At 33.6% G+C, this 22,095-nt stretch overlaps 1 protein-coding gene across 3 annotated transcripts in view; it reads right to left on the reverse strand.

The window, feature by feature from the left end:
* Nucleotides 1-404: 404 nt before the first annotated feature.
* IL7 (interleukin 7) overlaps nucleotides 405-22,095 on the reverse strand; it is a 55,831-nt gene continuing 34,140 nt past the window's right edge. The window contains exons 3-6 of one of the 3 annotated variants that reach the window (XM_012535344.3): nucleotides 8,444-8,524; nucleotides 7,242-7,373; nucleotides 4,579-4,632; nucleotides 405-2,543 (exon numbers count right to left, since the gene is read on the reverse strand). In XM_012535344.3, coding sequence (XP_012390798.1) covers nucleotides 2,424-2,543; nucleotides 4,579-4,632; nucleotides 7,242-7,373; nucleotides 8,444-8,524 — 387 coding nt within the window. In that variant the 3' untranslated portion in view covers nucleotides 405-2,423. The remainder of the gene's footprint in view (nucleotides 2,544-4,578; nucleotides 4,633-7,241; nucleotides 7,374-8,443; nucleotides 8,525-22,095) is intronic. The other 2 variants (XM_033439854.2, XM_033439853.2) reach the window with 2 other exon arrangements.

Here is a 22,095-nt window from a genome sequence, read left to right on the forward strand (position 1 = left end):
TATCTGACCTCAGAACTCAGAATTCTCTGGGGTTTTAATTATTATTATTATCATTATTTTTAATAATCAGTAAGTTTTAGAGTTTCTTGAGACAAACTTTAGAAAATGCTGATTGAAAGCATCCACGTACATATTTGAAAGAAAATGTTCATTGAGATAAAACAAGTCTAACGGGGATAGAAATAATAAAAAAATATAGTATCCAAGATCATTATTAACCAGCCTGCCTTGTCTTTACTTACCTTGCTAGTAGCTAGGAAACACAGAAGGGAAATATAACCATAAAAGCCTGGGTATTTTTTTCCAAGCATTTGACACACCATGCTGAATAAAAATTTTTGAGTGCAAATTTTCTGTAAAATTCAATTCTATCATAAACAAATGATAAAAATCAAGGTCAAAGGTTAAAATAAAATGGAAGAAAATTTTAATAATTTGTAATAAAGCACTTTAAAATATTGTTCCTTATTTTGCCACAATCACAGAATTTTTTCAACACTGTTGGGAACGTTATAAACAGCCTTCAAGGAAACATCTTAAAGAACAGTTTTAAGTTTCCCTTTAGAAATTTAAAATTTCACCATTTCATAGCTGATGGTTTACCAATAGCACCAGTTCATCAGGGTGGAAATGTACCACATAGTTGACCTGTTTAGTGGTGTAAGGAAGAATAGCCTACTTTGAAAAGTCCATCTGAAGAAAAAGCTTGCTGAAGAAGCATTTGCTCCTACAAAGTGTTAGTAAACTCCCTTTTCTGGAGTTAATAATGAAAACCAAATAGAAAACATAGCTGAGTCAACACCTCATTAATGGGGTAATCAGTGAATTCTATACAACAGTCTGTACAATTCTATACAGCTACTTGCACCAGTGAGGAAGAAACTCCATATAGGTTGGGGAGAGTGAGAAAGAGATGCAGAGAGACAGACACGAACTGAGAGGAAGGTCTTACCTCCACACATTGAGGATGGCACCTGAGCATCGTCAGTAGATCAAATAAAGCCAGTCAGCTCTTAACCAGGTGGTGATGAGGCCGTGGTGGCTGTTTTAGAACTCTTGGCTTGCCTAGAATAGTGTTTTCAGTTCCCTTTATAAGTAAGTGAAGACTGTTGGCAAACCTTTCTAAGCTGCATCTGGTATATACAAAAGTTTCTTTAAAAAGACCAAAATTTAACATGGGAGGTAAAGCAGTGTTCCTGTTCTTGTATAGTTTGGCGGTCCAGGCCTCATGTACATTCTCAATAATAAGAGAATAAAGGTTATATTTCAGTGAAAGTGAGAAATCAAATAGTGGTGCAGTATTAAAAATCTTGATCTTAAAAAATTCTGTTGGGGGAATTCCTGGGCGGACCAGTGGTTAGGACTCTGCACTTCCACTGCAGGGGGCCCAGGTTCGATCCCTACTTGGGGACCTAAGATCCTGCAAGCCGCATGGTACAGCCAAAAAACAAACAAACAAAACTCCTATTGGGATTCATTAAGTGAATCTGACAGTGTTAATACATAGGTCATTTATTATCAAAGGAGAAATGTTATCCAAAGTAAGCAATTGTAATACTGTATGAAAATATTTTTATATACAAATAGAGTGTCAAAATTAAATATATACATTCCATTAATTAAAAGGCCAACATATATTATTCTCTTAAAAATATAGTTCCCAAATTGCAAACTCATTTAGACAAATTTTATTACACATAAATGACAAAAGTAACTTAGTACTATGGTTTAGCATTCTTAGAACAGATGACTTTCTATTTTGTGAAATTATTCTTTATCTTCATTTTAAAACATCTGTTATATCATTTATTAAAGGCACTGTGTTATACATTCATGTTTAATTACATCTCTCAATTATCTTGGATTCCTTTATGCTACTGCTTCTTTAAGCTGTATGACTCTTGTTCTCATGGGCCTTATGCATATCTCACTGTAACTCTGAAACATTTCCAGCACAGATGACAATTTCCACTCTCATTGCAGTATGCTGATGCATAGTGGGCCATACAATTGGTAATAATGAAATGTTAATTTTTAATCCTTGTAAACTTTATACATTTCACAGAATTTATATGTCTTCTGAAAATTTTAAACAGGTTTAAAAAGTATTATTGCAACTAATATCTTACATAGATTATCTTACAAAAATCAGTTCAGAATTAATACCGATTGATATATGTCCTCATGCATGTGAAATAGTTTGTTGATTGCAGCGTTTCCACTGTTGGCTGCAGTGGTTTCCACTGTTTATGTCCATCTTCTAGCACTACAGTAAGGATTTCTCAATTGCCATAATCCGTTTTTACCAGGATGCATTCAGTAACTTCCAGAAGGCATTTTACCCTGGAAAATTGCATAAGCAGATAGATTCTTGGAGGATACAAATAAAGCTCTTAAGTTTTTATATTGCCACTCCGTATTTTTCAATGTTCTTTAGCGCCCCTCAAAATTTTATTCCAACAAGTTTTTATCTTTTGTAGTAGTATCTTTAGGAAACACAGGTCATTCTGTTTTTTCTGTTCCTTTAAAGACTTATTCTCTTCCTAGAGAAATACATAAAAAAAGTTTGTAAGTTCATATTTTTATAAAAATACACATTTTAAAATATTTAATCTTTAATATCCATTATGCTAGCTTATACTAAAAATTTGGTTTAATTAAAAAGAATCTTGAATGATATTTTTTAAAATATGGTTTCTAACTATAATTGTGATCATTGATGTGTAGGAAAGTCAAGGTTGTTGTGGTTTAAGATTTAGGATTAATTAAAGAGCTATGTTAGGTGGATGTCATTTTCACCACTGCAACAGTGGACATAAAGAGTGCTATTTAAACTTTTGTGAGAAAGATTTGTACATTATTCAATTGAGTTTTTTACAATGGAAAAAATGTTTTTATGGAAGGAATAATTAATACTGAAAATATTCAGTTTATTTTGTCAAAGATGATTAATAAGGACATACCTGATAAAGCTTGTTCCCTAGTCTTCCCTAGAGTATGGAAGATGCCTGCCTCATAAGCTAGTTTTCAGTCCCTGACAAAAATCTAATAAGGGCTACCTGTACAACCTACAGAAAGTGGAGAAAGAGATACCTCACACGGAAAAGACATATAAGAGAGTAGCTGTGCATATATACTCAGTTATATTTCTGTGAGTCTCTGGGAAGTGGATTAGTACAGGGTTGAGTAATTTCTTCATTTAAATAACAACCAATTATTGGGTGTTTGCTAGGTCAGGTATTGTGATCAGTGCTATACATACATTATTTCATTTTATCTATTTAGCAATTATGAAATTGATGATTTCACCTTTCACATTTGAGGAAACTGAGATGTAAAGAGGATAAATAAGCCGCCATTGTCACACATCAAGTAAATATAATGACTGGGTCTTAAGCTTGTTTGTCCTATTTTTAGTTTAGTCACATTCAGATCTCTTTTAGCTATATATTTAATAACAGTAACACATACCCTTTAAATAATGCATTTAAAAGATTAGAGGACAGATTTCAAAGATAAATATGAAGGAGAATTTCTCATATTCTTCTCTTTAATGAGGGTCCCAGGACATCTTTAAAAAGTACAAATTGAAGTTTATGTGACTAAGCAGGTTTGAAATACATAGATGTGAATATTTCATGACTTTTCTCAAAGATCAAGATTGAACATTCATTAAAAAGACAAAAAAACAAAGAACTGTGATTTTGCCTCTGTAATCCTGGGAACACAGATGTTATCTCCTTTTTCTAAACTTTCTTTCTAAATTCCCTTAGCCAGAGGCCCTCAATGTATTTATTTATATTGCTCAGTTATTCATTTCAACTATTCCACTTCAGGTGGAATTCCTAGAGTTTCCTGAGTCCCAGGGTGTGCAGACTCACACTGCTTCTCTAAGAGGAATAAGGAATTTCCGTATATATATATATAGTGGTCAAATAACGTAGTAACGGAAGTGTGAAAAAGGAATCTATCACTCTCATGAACCAGGTGTGTTCATTTTTCTGTCTCATCCTAGTTAATATTTATATCATTGTAATGTATAATCAGATTTAATTAAATATTCTGACTTTTTCATTCATATTTTCTATATTGGTATATAATTTTGTGTAATAATCTAATAGAATGTGTGCAAGTATATATAAATATAGAATATTCAAATACTATTATACAGTATATACTGTACAGTCTATACTAATAAAATAGGTATAAAATGGGTTCTCATTTTTAGTATGTATTTCTGTACTAGAGTAACGTTTTTTCATTGTGTCTTGTTGTTTAGTTTATTTTCTCCTATATTGTTCATGTCCTTTGCTATTACCTACTGAGGTTTTAATTTTGTTTCTTTTTAAAAAATCAATGCTCTGACATTTTCCCTAGCTTCTTTAATTTTAAAATAGTGGTTTTTAAAAATTCAGTTTAAAGGGATCCAATTTCTAAGGGGTACCTCCCTTCTCCTTTTACCAACATTATAATGAATATTTTCAAAATCGAGCATATAAAAGGAAACAATTCAAAGAGAAATATTAAGGAATTAAGTTGAGTAAAAAGCTGATAAGAAAACTATACAATCACTCTTACCAAATTCTTAGTGGGTTGGGCTTCACCCAGGGAAGTTGATTTTCTTCCTTTACCCTTAAAAACCAAGTCATATTTACAATATTGATTATTAATCCTTTATTACTCCTTCCATTAATATAATTGCTAATTTTCATATTACTCTCAGCCCATCTAATCTATTTGAATATCTACTTTAAATTATTTATTGTTAGTGTGGCAGAATACTAATTTCATTTAGAAATTGAATAACAGGGAGAAGGGAGAAACAAGAGAGGTTAGTCTTCCGAATAACCTGGATGCATAATTTTGCAAATATGCCCAGCATTGTGTTAATTGCTGTGAGGTATGAAAAGCTAATATAGAAGGGTATACTAACAGAGACAAAAAATTAGAATTTTAATCAACATGAAAATAACATTAGCATTAAGTTGTTAAATCCTTATCATAAATTTTATTAAGCTTTACCCATCAGAAGCAAAATGAAATAACTATAAAAAGCTTGTAGCATGCCTAACTCACGAAGAAAATTCAATATAGCTGACCATCTTTAACATCTTGCCTTCTCATTTCAAGAAAAATTTGGATTGTAGCAGGTTAATTTTGTAACATAATTTTATTTAATTTCAAAATTTAAATTATTTGTGTATTTTCTTTTTCTACAATTAGTTGATTTTGGAATATGGTAATCAATGCAAAGCTCAACACATGAGAGAAAGAATTGCAAATATACAGCATACCTATAACCTTTAACCCTTTGATATCGCTAGTTTGCTCTGCATTCTTTTCAGTTAAGCCCTGACTTGAAGCTTATGCACAACATAAGCCATTACTAAGTAACTGGATGTGTAAGCAACATGAAACGAACTTGCTATTCCTGCATTAGATAGTACAGTAGTCTCTCTGTATTTGTGGGGGATTGGTTACAGGACCCCAGTGGGTACCAAAATCCAAGGATGGATGCTCAGGTCCCTTATATAAAATAGCGCTGAATTTGCATATAACCAGGCACATGCTCCTGTATACTTTAAATCATCTCTAGATTACTTACAATACTCAATACAATGTAAATGCTATGTAAATAGTTGTAAACACAAAATAAATGCTGTGTAAATAGTTGTTGATGTGTCTTGACAAATTCGAGTTTTGCTTTTTGGAACTTTCTAGAGATTTTTTTCTGAATATTTTTGATCCACGGTTGAATCTGAGGATGCAGAACCATGGATATGAAAGGCTGACTGTACTTTAAATCACTATAAATAAGGATTAAGAGATGGTAGGCTAGAATGTAAAGTCTTCATGATTCTTAAGCTTGGCCTTAAAGGATGCATAGAACAAGAGAGATCAGATTTACAGAAAAGAGAACAGTAGAAATTCCATATAAGGGACTAACATTATAAGGGGACAAGATTGGAAATAAGCTTGGCAAATCCACAACACCAAGAGGAGACTGGCTTGCATCAAGTAGATAATGTAATGATAAATGAAGTGGTCCAACTTATACGGTCCAATATATATTTTCATCACTGTCAGTAGGGCTCAAGGACAATCTTACCATTTTACCTTCTATGGGCAACTACTAGTATTAAAAATTAAAAACACACACAATCCTTTTTCTATCATAAAAATGTTAAAATTTTCTTTTAAAAATTATAAGAAATATTTTTGGCTTTATGTGGCAGCTGGTAACATTCCTGAAGAGGGAGTAAAAATAATAATAGTAATTATAAAACATTTATTGAAACTTTTTAGTACTAAGCACTCTATATTATGTCATTTTCACATCCTATAATGTAGGTACTATATTTTTCTCCACTTTGCAGATGAAGATGTCTAGTCTCAAGATAATGTCTTCCAAATTTTGTTTTATTGTTTATATTTCATGACCACTAGCAGAGAAGTAGGAAAAAATTAGCGCTATACTTATCAAAATTATTGAGGCAAAAAACTTGAAAATTGTTGGACATAAATATGCCCAATTTTTATATACAAATATATTTGTTAAATACATTTGATTACCCGTTTTATTTGCTATGAGTTCTTATAAGTGTGTACATATATGGATTAAAATTATTAAGACATTTTAGAAATAAAAATTTACCATTCCTCACCCAACTTATCACACTAGCCTCCTTGACAGTTATTATGACAATAAAATTTATTATTTTCTTTATTTACTTTCCTTTTTTCTTTTCTTTTTTTTTCTTTTTTCTTTTTTTTTTTTTTGCGGTATGCAGGCCTCTCACTGCTGTGGCCTCTCCCGTTGCGGAGCACAGGCTCTGGACGCACAGGCTCAGCGACCATGGTTCATGGGCCTAACCGCTCCGCAGCACGTGGGATCTTCCCGGACCGGGGCACGAACCCGCGTCCCCTGCATCGGCAGACAGACTCTCAACCGCTGCGCCACCAGAGAAGCCCTATTTTCCTTTTTTAACTGAAGTATAGTTGACTTACAATGTTGCTTTCATTTATTTTTAGTACCTTTTTAAAAACAATTTCTTTGCCCTAGCCAAGAGATGAATAGGTACTTTACAAGTTGAGGCTTTCCTCTTCTAGAATTGAGTAAATGTATTTCAATTTTCTTATAAGCACTTAGATTTCTATGCTAACAGATTTGATCATCAGAGAATGATAGTATCTTATCACTGGAGTTGTTTACATTTTTGTACAAACAGTCCTCAGCTTACCTTGTTGGTGCAGTTCAACAGTGTTAATGTGCCCTGTGAAACTGTTGATAGGTGAAGATTGAAATCGTCACTGATATTCATTTTAAGGAATTGCTTCAACTTTCGAGCAGCACGATATAAAAACGAAGCTTCCTATTACAGAAAAAACATCAGAAGGGCTGTTTCAAATAAAATATTAAGAAGTGATAAGCTTTCCTAAGGAGCCTAAGGCCAGAACTGTATTGCTAAGTAACACCCCACCTCCACCCCAGTTTTCTTCTATTCCAGTTAATCGCATGACTGAAGAGCAACTAGACTGAAACTGTTTAGCTCCCAGGTGACAGCCTAAAGTGCCTAGAACCCAGTTTAATGATTATCTGACTTTTTAAAGTCTCTTTTCTTTGCTATGTGTGATCTTATCGCTTATGAGTGAACATATAACAAGTTTATTCAATTTTAAACAAGATAACTAAAGGAGAGGTCTTCTGGAAGCAATAATAGTGAAAGGTATGTGTGACTTTTCTTGTTGTTATTATTTTTGCCCTTTTTGAGCTATGGACGAATAGCTGGCAATAAGAAAATAAAGGGCCTATTCACCTAAAACAAGTTTTTCAAATATTTAATGTAAGAAATTTAAAAAAAAACAGAATTTATGGATATACTCTTAAATGCCATGAAGTTAACTCAGCTATTGTGAGTTTTAAAAAAGTCTATTGAATAGCACACTAGTTTCTGCAGAAAGAGATGACACAAATTTTTGTTGGAAGTTCTGTAGATTGTAATATTATACCAAATAGAAGTGGTAGTGGTTTGAAGATAAGCAAATATTGAAAGAAAAAATTTCAAAATGCCTACAACTAAATTACACCCATTACTTGTGTGTGTGTGTGTGTGTGTGCGTGTGTGTGACAAGCATTTTCCTGCATAAAAATCTTAGAAATAAGAGATATGTGTCTTTGAATTCAGCAGTTCTTCTAGTATTTTCAAGGTGAAAATGAAATGCTAAAATTAAAAGGACTATTTATCAAATAAGCATAGGGCTATTTGTAAAATAAAAGTATAAAAGACCATAGTATAACTTAACATATCAATGGGAATTGTCGGGTTAGAGCCAAAAGACTGTGTTATTAATATAATCAATATAATTAACAGAGATATAAAAAATATAAGCTTCTATGAAATCAAGCTTGAATGACATATAAACTCCAAATAATTGTCATTACCTTATTATCATCACATGAATGTTTTTTAAAAAAGTTAGGTTCGTTATTCAGGCAATTGCTATCAAAGTCTATCATGCTGTCCTGTAATAAATAATATAAAATAATATGGTTAAACTGGGGACCTTTCTATCATGTAGTAATTATAAAAATAACAATGTTATAATACTTGGTATTTATATGTGCATTTTAAGGAAAATAACTTTAGTCTGACTTAGCTGACTAGGCAGGAAGAATAGTTATCTATAGTTGAAGAATAAACAAGTATATACACAAACCCTCACGTATTTAGAGCTTCCCCCAGACTCCATAGGTTAATCTCAGAAATCATTGAGAGAAACTGGCTTTTTTGGGGAAATAAAAGTACCTATTTTAGAAGTTATACTATATAGACAACGTACTATAAATTTTGAAATCATGAAGTTGAGATGCATTTAAGAGGTTATTTGGTCCAATTTCCTGCCACTATCAAACAGCAACAAAGGGAATTTACTTTAGAATGAAGGCAAAGCCTCTTGACAGTGAGTAAAGTTGAAATTCATTCTGCAGCATTTTAAATAATCCAGTTGGGGATGTTTGAGGTAGAATTTAGCTGAGAAAAAAGTGAGATTGAATATGTGCATTGTCATTGTCATGTAAGAGGCGGGGAAGGCAGACTGGCACGTTCTCATTTTTCTATTCTAAGGAATGTAGTATTAGAAGGTGGGGATTAGCTGAATCACGAATGTACTTGAGGGCTTCCCTGGTGGCGCAGTGGTTGAGAGTCCGCCTGCCGATGCAGGGGACATGGGTTCGTGCCCCAGTCCGGGAAGATCCCACATGCCGTGGAGCGGCTGGGCCCGTGAGCCATGGCTGCTGAGCCTGCACGTCCGGAGCCTGTGCTCCGCAACGGGAGAGGCCACAACAGTGAGAGGCCCACGTTACCACAAAAAAAAAAAAAAAAAAAAGAATGTACTTGACATATTAGGAAGAATTTCCTAAGGATTCAGATTCTTTATGCACAGGATTGGACTAGCTCTGTCCAGCAAACTAGCCATTCCATGCTATCAGAGCTTCTAGAAGGACTTCAAGCAATTTTAGCCTATGTGTTGTCATCTAAGGAACAGATAAAAAGTGGAGTAATGGCAGGATGTAATCATGGGCTTCTAATCTTCATCTGCCTCTCAGAAAAATATGCATTACTCTTCTCACCACTGAAAAACGTAAATGGTCTCTGGATTCATCCTGACTTTAAATGTATCTGTTTTATCTATAGGAATTACAGCCTGAACACGTAATCATTTATTTAACCATTCAACACTTACTACAGGCCAATGGGCAAAGTCCTCTGCCAAGCTCGATAGGGGAACAAAGACAAGAAAACACAGTCCCATTTTCTTATGCCATTTGATGTAAAGGGCAGATGCTGCATCCTTGGACACTTGTACATCACTTCTTATATTTGTAAAAGTATGCTTATGTAAACAGAAGATTTGTTAGTGCCAAACATCCCAGTCATACTGCAAATATCTCAAGTGCAAATAGATATATTTTTCTATAACTATCCTCATGTTGCCATTATACATATTCCTGAAAAGATAGTGGAAAATTAATGTTTGCCTGTTAAATCATTTTCCTATTGACTTGCATTTAACCCTAAGAAGGATAATAAATCATATATACATTTCTCTCTGATAAAACCTGCTTTTCATTTTTGCCATGCCATCCATCAAATAAAGAAGATAAACAAATGTGCAGCTAATCTGTATGATGTTTTCCAATTTACCAAAAATATTATATGAACGAGTACCTATTTCTTGGAGCATTTTAACCAATTGCATGGCACATGAATATTTGAAAAGCCATATTGGTTAAGCCATTTCATTGCTCCAGGTATTTAACAAAACTCATTTTTGGCAGATACAGAAAGGGTGTTTTTATACCACGTAATTTGTTTGCCAGATGTGTACAGCAGTAGATAAAAGTCTCACTTAAAAGTTTGACTTAAAAGGTTGACTCCTATAAAAGTCACAATTATAGTTGACTAGTTGACTTTAGTGCATTTTATGAATAGATTTAACATAAGCATACATGAGTGCCAACTACAGTTGCTTTCTGAAATTGTTTCCATTTAAGCCCTGTGAGAAGGGTGGCTCAGACTAAGATATGTAGAATCGTGGAGTTGGAAAGAACCTTATATATCTATCTTTTGATTTAACAAATAGTAGAATTACTTTATCAGTAGTAGTTTCTTACAGGCATCTTGACATATTTGAATATTTCTTCATATTTATTATGAATATGAAAGAAACAAGAGACAAGCCAAGATCACATTGACTGTGAACTCAGTATTTTCCAGTGTAAAACATTATGTTACATAAGTTGTTCCTAAAATATCTAATGTTCTTTCGATTTATAGAATTGCATTTTCTTTCATTTTAGCATAGTTTTCTTCTATCTTTGAATTTTTTTCTAAGGCATGCACAGTAGCCCCTTCCCCAGAAACACTAATTACATACACAGTTGATTTTCTATTTCACTTTTTTCTTTTATATATTTATATTTGATTTTTTTAAGATTCAATTTTGTGTGGTTTTCTCCAACATGTCTTCCATATGCCTGTTCTAATGGGGAACTCATGGTTACATGTGTTCTAAGTGAACTAATGTCTATTTACTGCCCATAAATGATTCTCATTGGCAGCTACATAACTGATAGCTGTCTCCTTTCTATTCTCCTTCTATTTTATAGGTCTGGGCCTGAGGATTGGGGTTTTGATATGAAGAAGAAAGATTCAGTCTCGTGTCTTACTATTCTTTGAAAATGAACTTGGTCCCTACAGAAATCTTTTTCATTTCTGATTATCACTATCACAGCACACTCACGGCCCAAAGTCTTATGGCATATAAAGACTCATTTGGAGGACCTTTTGAAAAGTGAAACTTATTTTTTTATTTTTTATTTTTTTTTAAATTTTTATTTATTTATTTATTTATTTATTGCGGTACGTGGGCCTCTCACTGTTGTGACCTCTCCCGTTGCGGAGCACAGGCTCCGGACGCGCAGGCTCAGCGGCCATGGCTCACGGGCCCAGCCGCTCCACGGCATGTGGGATCTTCCCGGACCGGGGCACGAACCCGTGTCCCCTGCACTGGCAGGCGGACTCTCAACCACTGCGCCACCAGGGAAGCCCCAGTGAAACTTATTTTTAATGAAATCTGTAGCCTGTATGAAAATTGAAAAAGTCTGTATTGTTCTTGGAATCCTATTTCAAATGTTACAAATTTTACCATTAGGTAGCTTACCAGATTATTGTAAGAATTGGTAGTTAATTCCTTGCTTAAATTAAAAGTCATTCATTTATTCTTCAATCAAATACTTGTCGAACATCTACCATGTGCCATATAGTAGTGAAGAGAGAATTGTGATCAAAATCACAGAGGGTTCCTTCCTTCAAGAAATTTACTGTCTGGTGGTAAAGACAGACATCAATCCAATAATCACAATCAAATCTCAAATTAATAATTGTTATGAATAAAAAGTATATGCTACCATAAAGCCTATAAAGAAGGATTTTACTTAGGAACCTCAGTAAAGCCTTCCCTAAGAAAGGAACACTTCAACTGAGATCTGAAGCATGAGTAAACTAGAGAAAAAGAAAATAGAGGAAGAGTAAAGATGTAGAAAACAGCATGTATGGCTTCAGTTAAGTGGGAGGGAATAATGGCAGATAGGCTGCTGGATGAAAGAGAGCAAGGGAAAACCGGTATATAGCTGAGAAAGCAAGAGAAATCACCGGTTTCATACGAAAGAGATCCGGAGGAAACTAAATTATGCTGGGGCTTAAGGACATGTTAAGGAGCTTTGTCTTGATCCTAAAATCAATAATTAATGACTAAATACCTTTTTCAAAGATCATATTAATAGCAGCATGGTAAATGGTTTGGAAAGGTTCAAGAAAGTATGTGTGTGAATCTTTAGGAGACAATTACATAGTGCTTGAAATAATGGTTTATTGGACTTGGTGGTGGGAAAGAATGTAGAGATAGGTGAAAAGACTTGAGAAATATTTAGAAAGCCAATATAACACTATTTGAGAATTAAAGTTAAGGAAGATTGACAGACCAGGGCTGATCCCTGGGTTTCTGGTGTGTGCAGCAGGATATACTGTGTTGCCATTCACTGAGATAGGGAATAGTAGTAGAGATGGTGTGAGTAAAATATGTTTGGTTTTAAACAGATGAAGCTTGAGTTTACATTCAGAGATCCAAGAACATACATAAAGAAGCCAGAAAGCTAGAAAACCTGGGGAATAGACTGTTTTAAGAAGGTGGTGATCCAAAATATACAATGCCAACTGAAAGGTCAAGTTGTCTTGTACAAAATCTATTCACATAAAGAAAGCGAGTCTAAATTAGAAAAACAGCTGATAATAGATGGTAAAATGAAGTATTAAGCAGATATGATATTTGTTTTGAGATAATATTTATAAGCAAGAACATATGCTTATAATAAAACATGCTTATAATAAAAATCTTTCGAAAGAAAAAGGTGTTCTATATAAGCATATATTCAAATGTATATGCATATGCACAAACATGAACATATGTCTAAGAATTGACTAATTAATCTTCATTTAACTTGCTGGGATAATCAATATTCTACTCCTTCTGTAAAACATATTGACTAATGCTCACAGTATACCAAAGACTCCCAACTCCAGTTTCTGATATACTCATGTGTTTTTGCATTCACAATTGGAGTTGCATATTTACTAAGTCAATTCCTTAACACTAAGTTATACTTCTTATTTAATTAGATCACTTAATTAAATACTATATAAGTCAAAGAATATTAGAATGAAAATACAGTTGTGTGTAGGACTTCCAGTTTCCAGTCTGGGAGGTAAGGAGCTTAGAAGTCGCCATTCCATCATAACAACAAGTAAAATGCTGAACAAACTGAAGAATCAGCAACTCTTCTTATATCTGTCAGAGAAGTGAGGTCACAGGGTAAACTGCCTCCCCAAATATTGGAGAAACAGACAGCTGATGCAATAATTACAATTTAGAGAACCAGAAACCCAGGAGCGGAAACCTCCATGTGAACCAATGCTGGGATAGAAAAACCTGAACTGTAATTGATGAATTACTGGAAGCTCAGAATGGACAAGTCTTAGAGATAAAATTCCAAGGGGACCTACCAGTGGAGGTCCCCCCTTTGCTCACACTTTTTCTGAGCTTTACTTACAGGAGTTCTATGAGGTCCTCACAGTGAATATGAGAAAAATCCCCATGTGCTTCTGGCAGAGAGAGGAAAAAAGCATTGATTTTGAAATATGCCAGAGTGTTATGTTATTCTTAACAAGGCCTCCCCTTACGAGAACCTAACCTGCTGGAATTTTATCAGAGCCTAACCTATCTGGGGTAAGGGAAATACCCAGCTCCAGTCCTTGCTAGACATCCTTTCTCACCTAAGTGGATAGGTATTGAGAAGCACTGGTAAAGTTTACAATCCAGAGGCACAGACTCATCAAAAGACTGAGACCTAATCAAAGGACTATAGAAAGCTTCCCATCTCCCCACACCTTGTCACTATATTACTAAAAGCTCATTTACCACAGGTTTATTTATGCAGAACATCATGTCCACCTTCCAACAAAAAATTACAAAGCATACTAAAAGGCAAAAAACACAATTTGAAGAGACAGAACAAGCATCAGAACCAGAGATAGATATGGCAGTGATGTTGAAATTATCTGACTGGGATTTTTTTTTTTTTTTTTTGCGGTACGCGGGCCTCTCACTGACATGGCCCCTCCTGTTGCGGAGCACAGGCTCCAGACACGCAGGCCTAGCGGCCACGGCCCACGAACCCAGCCGCTCCGCGGCACGTGGGATCCTCCCGGACCGGGGCACGAACCCGTGTCCCCTGCATTGGCAGGCGGACTCCCAACCACTGCGCCACCAGGGAAGCCCCTGACTGGGAACTTTTTAAAAAAATTATTATTATGCTATGACCTTTAATGGGAAAATATGCAGAAAAAATGGATAATGTAAACAGAGAGATGGAAATTCTAAGAAAGAATCAAAAAGAAATGCTAGAGATAAAAAGCACTGTAATGGAATTATGGGCTCTTTATTAAATTAGACATGGCTGAGGAAAGAATCTCTGAGCTTGAGCATATGACAATAGAACTTACAAAACTGAAAAGAAAAAAATAAAAAAATACCAGGGGAAAAAATGGAACAGAATATCTAAGACTGTGGACAACTACAAATTGTGTAACATATGCATAGCAAGAATATCAGAAGAAAGAGAGAAAGGAACAGAAGCAATATTTGAAGCAATAATGGCTGAGAATTTTTCCCAAGTCAATGCCAGACATCAAACCACACATCCAGAAAGCTCACAGAATACCAAGCAGGATAAATGCCCCAAGTCATATACCTAGGCATATCATATTCAAACTTTAGAAAATCAAAGATAAAGAAAACATCTTGAGAGAAGCCATGGGGGTCAGCGGGGGAAAATTACTTACAAAAAAGCAAAGATAGAGATTGCGTCCAATTTATCTTCTGAAATCATTCAAACAAGAAAAAAGTGAAGTGAAATATTTAAAATATTGAGAGAAAAACCCACCAACCTAGAGTTCTGTAATCTGAGAAATTAGCCTTCAAAGGGAAAAAAGAAATAAAGACTTTCTCAAACAAAAATTGAGGTAATTTGTTGCCAGTAGAACTGCCTTGAACAGAATGTTAAAAGTTCTTTAGAGAGAAGAAAAATGATACAGATCAGAAACTCAGAGCTACATAGAAAAAGAAAGAGCATCAGAGAATGAATAAATGAAGAAAAAAATAAAAACTTTTATCTTCTTATTCTGAATTGCTCTAACACTTTGATTAAAATAATAATGGCAACAATGCATTTAACTATATATAATTTGATTACATATATACATATATATATATATACATATATATAAAAGACATGCTTATATATAAGTGAAATCAATGAAGCAGTGATATGAGGGACAGGAGGAAAGAAAAGAATTATTAGGAATATTTTGTTATTTTAAGGTACTTGTACTACTTGTGAAGTGGCACAGTTATTTCAAAGTGGACTTGGATTAGTTGCAAATATATATACCAAACTCTAGGGCAACCAGTAATGAAAGTTTAAAAAGAAGTATAATTGTTATGCTAAGAAAGGACAGAAATGGAATCATAAAATGTCACAATCATAAAAGACCAATAAAGTGTGAAGACAAAAATAGGAACAAAGAATAAGAGCAAAAAATAGAAAACAGTAAAAAACATACGGTAGATATTGGTCCAACTATATCACCTTAAAATGTCAACAGTCTAAATACACCAATTAAAAGACAGAGATTGCCAGAGTGGGTCAAAAAAACACAACCTAATTATATATTGTCTATAAAAAACCTACTTTTAATATAAAGACACATATAGATTAAAAGTAAAATGAAGAAATATATACTATGCTAACATTAATGAAATGAAAGCAGGGTAGCTATGTTCATTTTAAACAAAGCCAACTTCAGAGCAAGGAAAGTTATCAGGATGAAATGGACATTACATAATGATAATGGAGACAATTGTCCAAGAAGATATGATAATTCTTAATGTGTACGCGGCTAACAACAAAGAGTCTAAATACATGAGGGAAAACTGATAGAATACTAAGAGAAGTAGATGAATCCACTATTATAGTTGAAAACTTTAATATCTTTCTATCATAAATGGACAGATCCAGCAGGCAGAAAATCAGTAAGGACATAGTTGAACTTGACAGCACAATCAATTAACTCTATATAGTTGGCATGCATAGACAACTTCATACTTCATCCAACAGCAGCAGATTACATAGTTTTCTCAAGAGCACATTGAATATTCTCCAAAGAGAGCAAATTATGGGCCATAAATTGAATCTTAACAAATTTAAAAGAATAGAAATCATATAATGTCTGCTATTAGATCAAAATAGAATCAAACTAGAAATTAATAACAGAAAGACATCTGGGACATCCCAAAGTATTTGGAGATTAAACAATACACTTTGAAGTTATATGTGGATTGAAGAAGAAATTTCAAGAGAAATTTTAAAATATTTGAAATAAATAAAAATATAACATTGAAATCTGTAGGATGCAGTGAAAGCAGTGCTTAGAGGGAAATTTATAGTATTGACTGCATGTGTTAAATAAGGAAAGTATCTAAAATCAATAATCTAAGCTTCCACCTTAGGGAACTACAAAAGGAGAGAAAATTAAATCCAAAGTAAGCAAAAGACAAAAAGAAAAAGTAATAATAAAAGTTAAAGCAGAGATCAATTAAATTGAAAACAGGAAATCAATAAACTCAACAAAACAAAAAACTTCTCCTTTGGAAATATAAATAAAATTGATAAGCCTTAGCCAGATTAACTAAGGAAAAAAAAAAGACACAAATTTCCTAATATCAAAAATGAAAGAGGGGACATCATTACAGATCCCATGAACATTAACAAGGATAATAGATACTCTAGATGATAATTGATAATCTAGATGAAATTGACCAATTCCTTAAAAGACACAATCTGCCAAAATTTACCAAGAAATAGGCAATCTGAATAGGCCTATATCTATAAAAGCAATTCAATCAATTGTCAATAAGCTTACAAAACAGAAGCACCAGTCCCAGATGGGTTCACTGATTATTTCTATCAAACTCTTAAGGAAGAAATCATAGCTATTGTCTATAATCTCTTCCAGAAGAAAGAAGCAGATGGAATACTTCCTATCTTGTTATATGAGGCCAGGCTTACACTAATACCAAAACCAAATGAAGACAGTACAAGAAAAGAAAACCACAGATCAATATATCTTGTGAAAATAGATGCAAAAATCCTCAACAAAATATAAGAAATTGAATCCAACAATGTATAAAATAATTATACACCATAACCAAGTGATATTTACCCATATATGTAAGACTGGTTCAACATTCAAAAAAATCAAAGAATGTAATCTATCACTTTAAGAGGGTAAAGAAGAAAAATCACATGATCAAATTAATAGATGCAGAAAAAGCAGTTGACAAAATCCAACATCCATTCATTAAAAACAAAACAAACAAACCCCCCCCCCAAAAAAAAACCTCTCTGTAAACAAGGACTAGAGGGGAACTTCCCCAGCTTGATAAAGAGCATCTCCAAAATCCTATAGCTAATAGCATACTTAATGGTGAGAAACTCAGAACTTTCCTATGATCAGAACAAGGCAAAGATGTCCCTCTCACCATTGCTTATCAACATTGTATTTTGAAAAAACGTAGGTGATTCAATATGACAAGAAAAGGGAAAAAAAGATATAAAAATTAGGAAGGATGAAATATAACTGTCTTTTTTACTAGATGACATTGTAATTTATGCAGACAATCCTAAAGAATCAATAGGAAAAAAAAAAAAAAAAACCTCCTGGAACTAATAAATGATTATGCAAGGTTGCAGTATACGAAGTTAGACAAAAGTTAATAGTTTTCTTCTATACTAGCAATGAACAAATGGAATTTGAAATTAAAAACACAACACATTTAGAGTAATTAGGTATAAATGTAACAAAATATGTACACGATCTTTATGAGGAAAACTACACAACTCTGGTGAAAGATCAAAGGAGACCTAAATAAATGGGAAGATAGTCCATGTTCATGGATTGATGGATTGGAAGACTCAACGTTGTTAAGATGTTTGTTATCCCAGCTTGACCTATAGATTTATCATAATCTCAAAAATATCAGCAAGTTATTTTGTGATATCAAACAACCTGATTCTAAAACTTATATGGAGAGGCAAGGAGAGGACTTGTTTACTAAGGTTGTTCATACAGACAGGTGGGGAATCAACAGATTAACATTCTGTCATTTAATGACTGCATTTGTGATTAGCCTTACATCCACAGTGACTGATTTCTTAAGAACTTAAATGTTTTTAAATATCATTTAATATCAGCATTCTAGCCAGAGGTGATTTTACCTAGACAAGGTGAATACCGAGATAGAAGTGTAACGTTCTCTTGCCACCTAGGGTCCCATAAAAGTGGCCCAGCATATATTGAAACCATAGATTCCTGCCTTAGCTATATCAAACCTCAGACATTTTTAAAATTGAGACATAATTGACATATAAGCTTTGTTTCAGGTGTTCAACAATAATTTGATATTTTTATACATTGCAAAATGATCACCACAATCAGTCTAGTTCAATAAGTTTAGTTAACATCCATCACTACACATAGTTACAATTTTTATCTTGTGATGAGAACTTTTGAGGTTTACTCTATTAGCAATTTTCAAAGTATACAATACAGTATTATTAGCTGTAGTCACTGTGCTGTACATTACATCCCCAAGACATAATTCCCAGTTTTCTCGGATCATTCTGGATTATACCAGAATTACAACCTGTTTGGTTAGCTCCCCCTTGCATTCTTAAAAGTGTTTCAGTTTGGGCAATAACATATTTTCTCACCCTATTTGTACTATGGTGTTTTGATTTTGGTTTGCATGATATGGTTTTCCTATCTTTTAACTTTTTAAATTATTTTGAACATAAAAATATTTTAATGTCATATATATTACTTGCTTATCATTATTCAAAGAATACTGAGATATATAATGAAAACCTTAAAATTTTTCTCCACTGCCCCCACTAGAATCACCTACCTGAGGTGATTCATATTAGCAGTTTGATACGAATACCCTTCTTGCTCAAAAAACCTATGCATATGTGTAATGTACATACATGCATACAAAAGTCACACATATACATGCATATATAGGGATTATGAAGGCACTTTCCTTTACCATTTAAAAATATAGGATCATAATATATACATTACTCTTCGGTTTGTTTTGTATTATTTTCACTTTATATTATGATCATCATTCTAAGTCAAACATATCTAGAACAGCTTTTTTAAAATAGCTACATAATATTCTACATTAAGTGTATTCCAATGTTTATTCAACATTTCTCTTATTGATGAAAAAAGTCAATATTTGCTCCAACAAACAATACTACAATAGACATCTTTGTATGTGTATGTGTGTTTATATATTTGTATGTGTATATTATCTCCTTTTATATTAATGTTTGCATTTTTGTAGAATTGGTTCCCATAATTGAGACTTGCTGAAGGAAATGGTATATTCATTTAAAAATCATTGTGTTCAGTAAAAATGATTCATGCTTCTACCAGCAAATAAGGGAGCCCGTTTTGTCACATCCTTGTCAGCCCCAGATGTCATAAGCCTTTCACAATTTTACCAATCCTGATATGTGAAAATTTGTGCCTCATTATAGCTTAAATTTTCACTTCCATGACTACTAGAGAATGAGCATCATTTCATGTTAATTGACAGTTTGCATTTCCTTTTCTATGAATAGCCTGTTCTTAACAATTTTCTTAGGTTGTCTGTCTTTTACTGATCAGTTTCTACATTTTATATAAGGATTTTTTTTAAACTTTCTATGTTTTGTTTCAGGTGTATTTCTTACGTAATGCATATTTTTTATACAATTGGTTTTAAGTTCAGAGATTAAAATAATTCATATTTATTATCAGATATTCTTTACTATTTCTTTATGCTCCTTTTCATTTGTTTTTTAATTTTGGTATATTGTTGGCTTTAGCATTTATTCTTTGTTATGAATAACTATGCTCTGATATTCAAGAACTGGGGGAGATATTTAATAGCTAAAATGTTTCCTACTAAATTTTATGCTAAAATTCTAAGGTGAATATACAGTAGTATTAATTAACAACTATAAGTTAATTAATCAAAGCTCTGAGGCTACCAAAGTGTGATTATGTTATTTCCAGTCCTTCCTATGACCAAGAGTAGCCAAAGTAAAGCAATTCTAATGAAATTTATTGTCATTTTGCTTCTCATTTAACTTACATTCATAAAATAGTATGTTTTATATTGCGTGTCTCCATAGTACATAAACAATAGCGGAAATAGAAAGTTAAGTGCTTTAACAATTAATATTGATGGTCATTCTGTAGAGAACAGGCCAGGAATAAAATCAAAAAACACCAGTCCAAAAATAACATTGAAAATGACTATATTATCAAATATAGTGTATCAAAATAATATAAGTACCCTCAATATGCTTTTTATGCAGAAAAGTTAGGAAAGAAAATTTGTTAATGTGAATTTCGACTTGTGAAAATACCTCTATAGAATTTCTTTGATGAGGCACAATTATAAAAAAGTCAATCATACAAAATACTATATATAAAATAGATAACAAGATCCTACTATATAGCAGAGAATATATTCAATATCTTGTAATAACCTGTAGTGAAAAAGAATATGAAAAAATATATATATATGTATAATAGAATCACTTTGCTGTACACCAGAAACTAACACAACACTGTAAATCAACTGTACTTCAATAAAAAAAAAATTAAAAGTCAATCAGCCAGCAAAATTCATTAGAAACTCTTATAGTGTTATGAATACGAAACAAAGGGGGATACCACGAAAGGGTAATGAATAAATCTTAGTTTTATTATTTATTTACTTATTTTTTTTTGCGGTACACGGGCCTCTCACTGTTGTGGCCTCTCCCGTTGCAGAGCACAGGTCCCGGACGCGCAGACTCAGCGGCCATGGCTCAGGAGCCCAGCCGCTCCGCGGCATGTGGGATCTTCCCGGACCGGGGCACGAACCAGTGTCCCCTGCATCGGCAGGCGGACTCTCAACCACTGCGCCACCAGGGAAGCCCTAAATCTTAGTCTTAAACCCATTTTTTATCTTGTGTAAAATTGTATATGCCTTGCATGTCTTTTCTGGAAGTGAATATATTTGCTATATTTATGGGATGCCTTTCCAGTGTTAGCAACACCCCTTAGATACATAACTTGATATTTTATTCCTTTGTGTTAATCAAGGTGTGGCTAGGTAAGCTTGGGGATAAGAAACAGTGTTCCAGGACTGGTATTATTCAGCAATTGGCAGATTTCCCTAGATATCAATGTTCATGTCAAATAGAAACACTGAATAATTACTGAAACCTGGCAGCATATCCACCTATAGCTGGTGTAGTGCCACAGATCAAGAAGTTGTGCATATCTACTCTGGATGTGTAGGAATGTTATTATGAGACATATATAAAAGTTTCATACAGGGCATCCATTCTCTGTTTATTCTAAATAGACTGTAGTCCTACATCAGTGCAAAGGGAAGAACACTGAAACTGAGGTGTGGATAACTGCATCTTAACATTTCCACTATTTGCATTAAATAATTTTTCAGCAGTAATGGACTTCAGAGATTATGCAAGCCAAATTTCTAATCTTATGAATTAGAAAAGTAAGGCACAACAGCAGTTAACTGACTTGTTCAAAGTCTCAAAGACAAAGTGGCAAAGCTGGGACTCTGACCCAAACATTTTCATTCCAGAACAGTAGACCTATAACACCATGCTGACATATGGTAGCCTCTCCTTGAATTTCTTCATCTGTAAAACTGAGTTCATTGAACTTGAGAAGTAGTTTTCATACAGGATTACCCCAGGTAATCCTGGGGTTCCACAGGATGACTTGGGGGGCCCTTATAAATAGGCATGAGATGATGCATAATAGTCAAGGTTCAGGGCCTCAC

Source organism: Orcinus orca, chromosome 17 (assembly GCF_937001465.1).
Source record: "Orcinus orca chromosome 17, mOrcOrc1.1, whole genome shotgun sequence".
NCBI classification, from domain to species: domain Eukaryota; kingdom Metazoa; phylum Chordata; class Mammalia; order Artiodactyla; family Delphinidae; genus Orcinus; species Orcinus orca.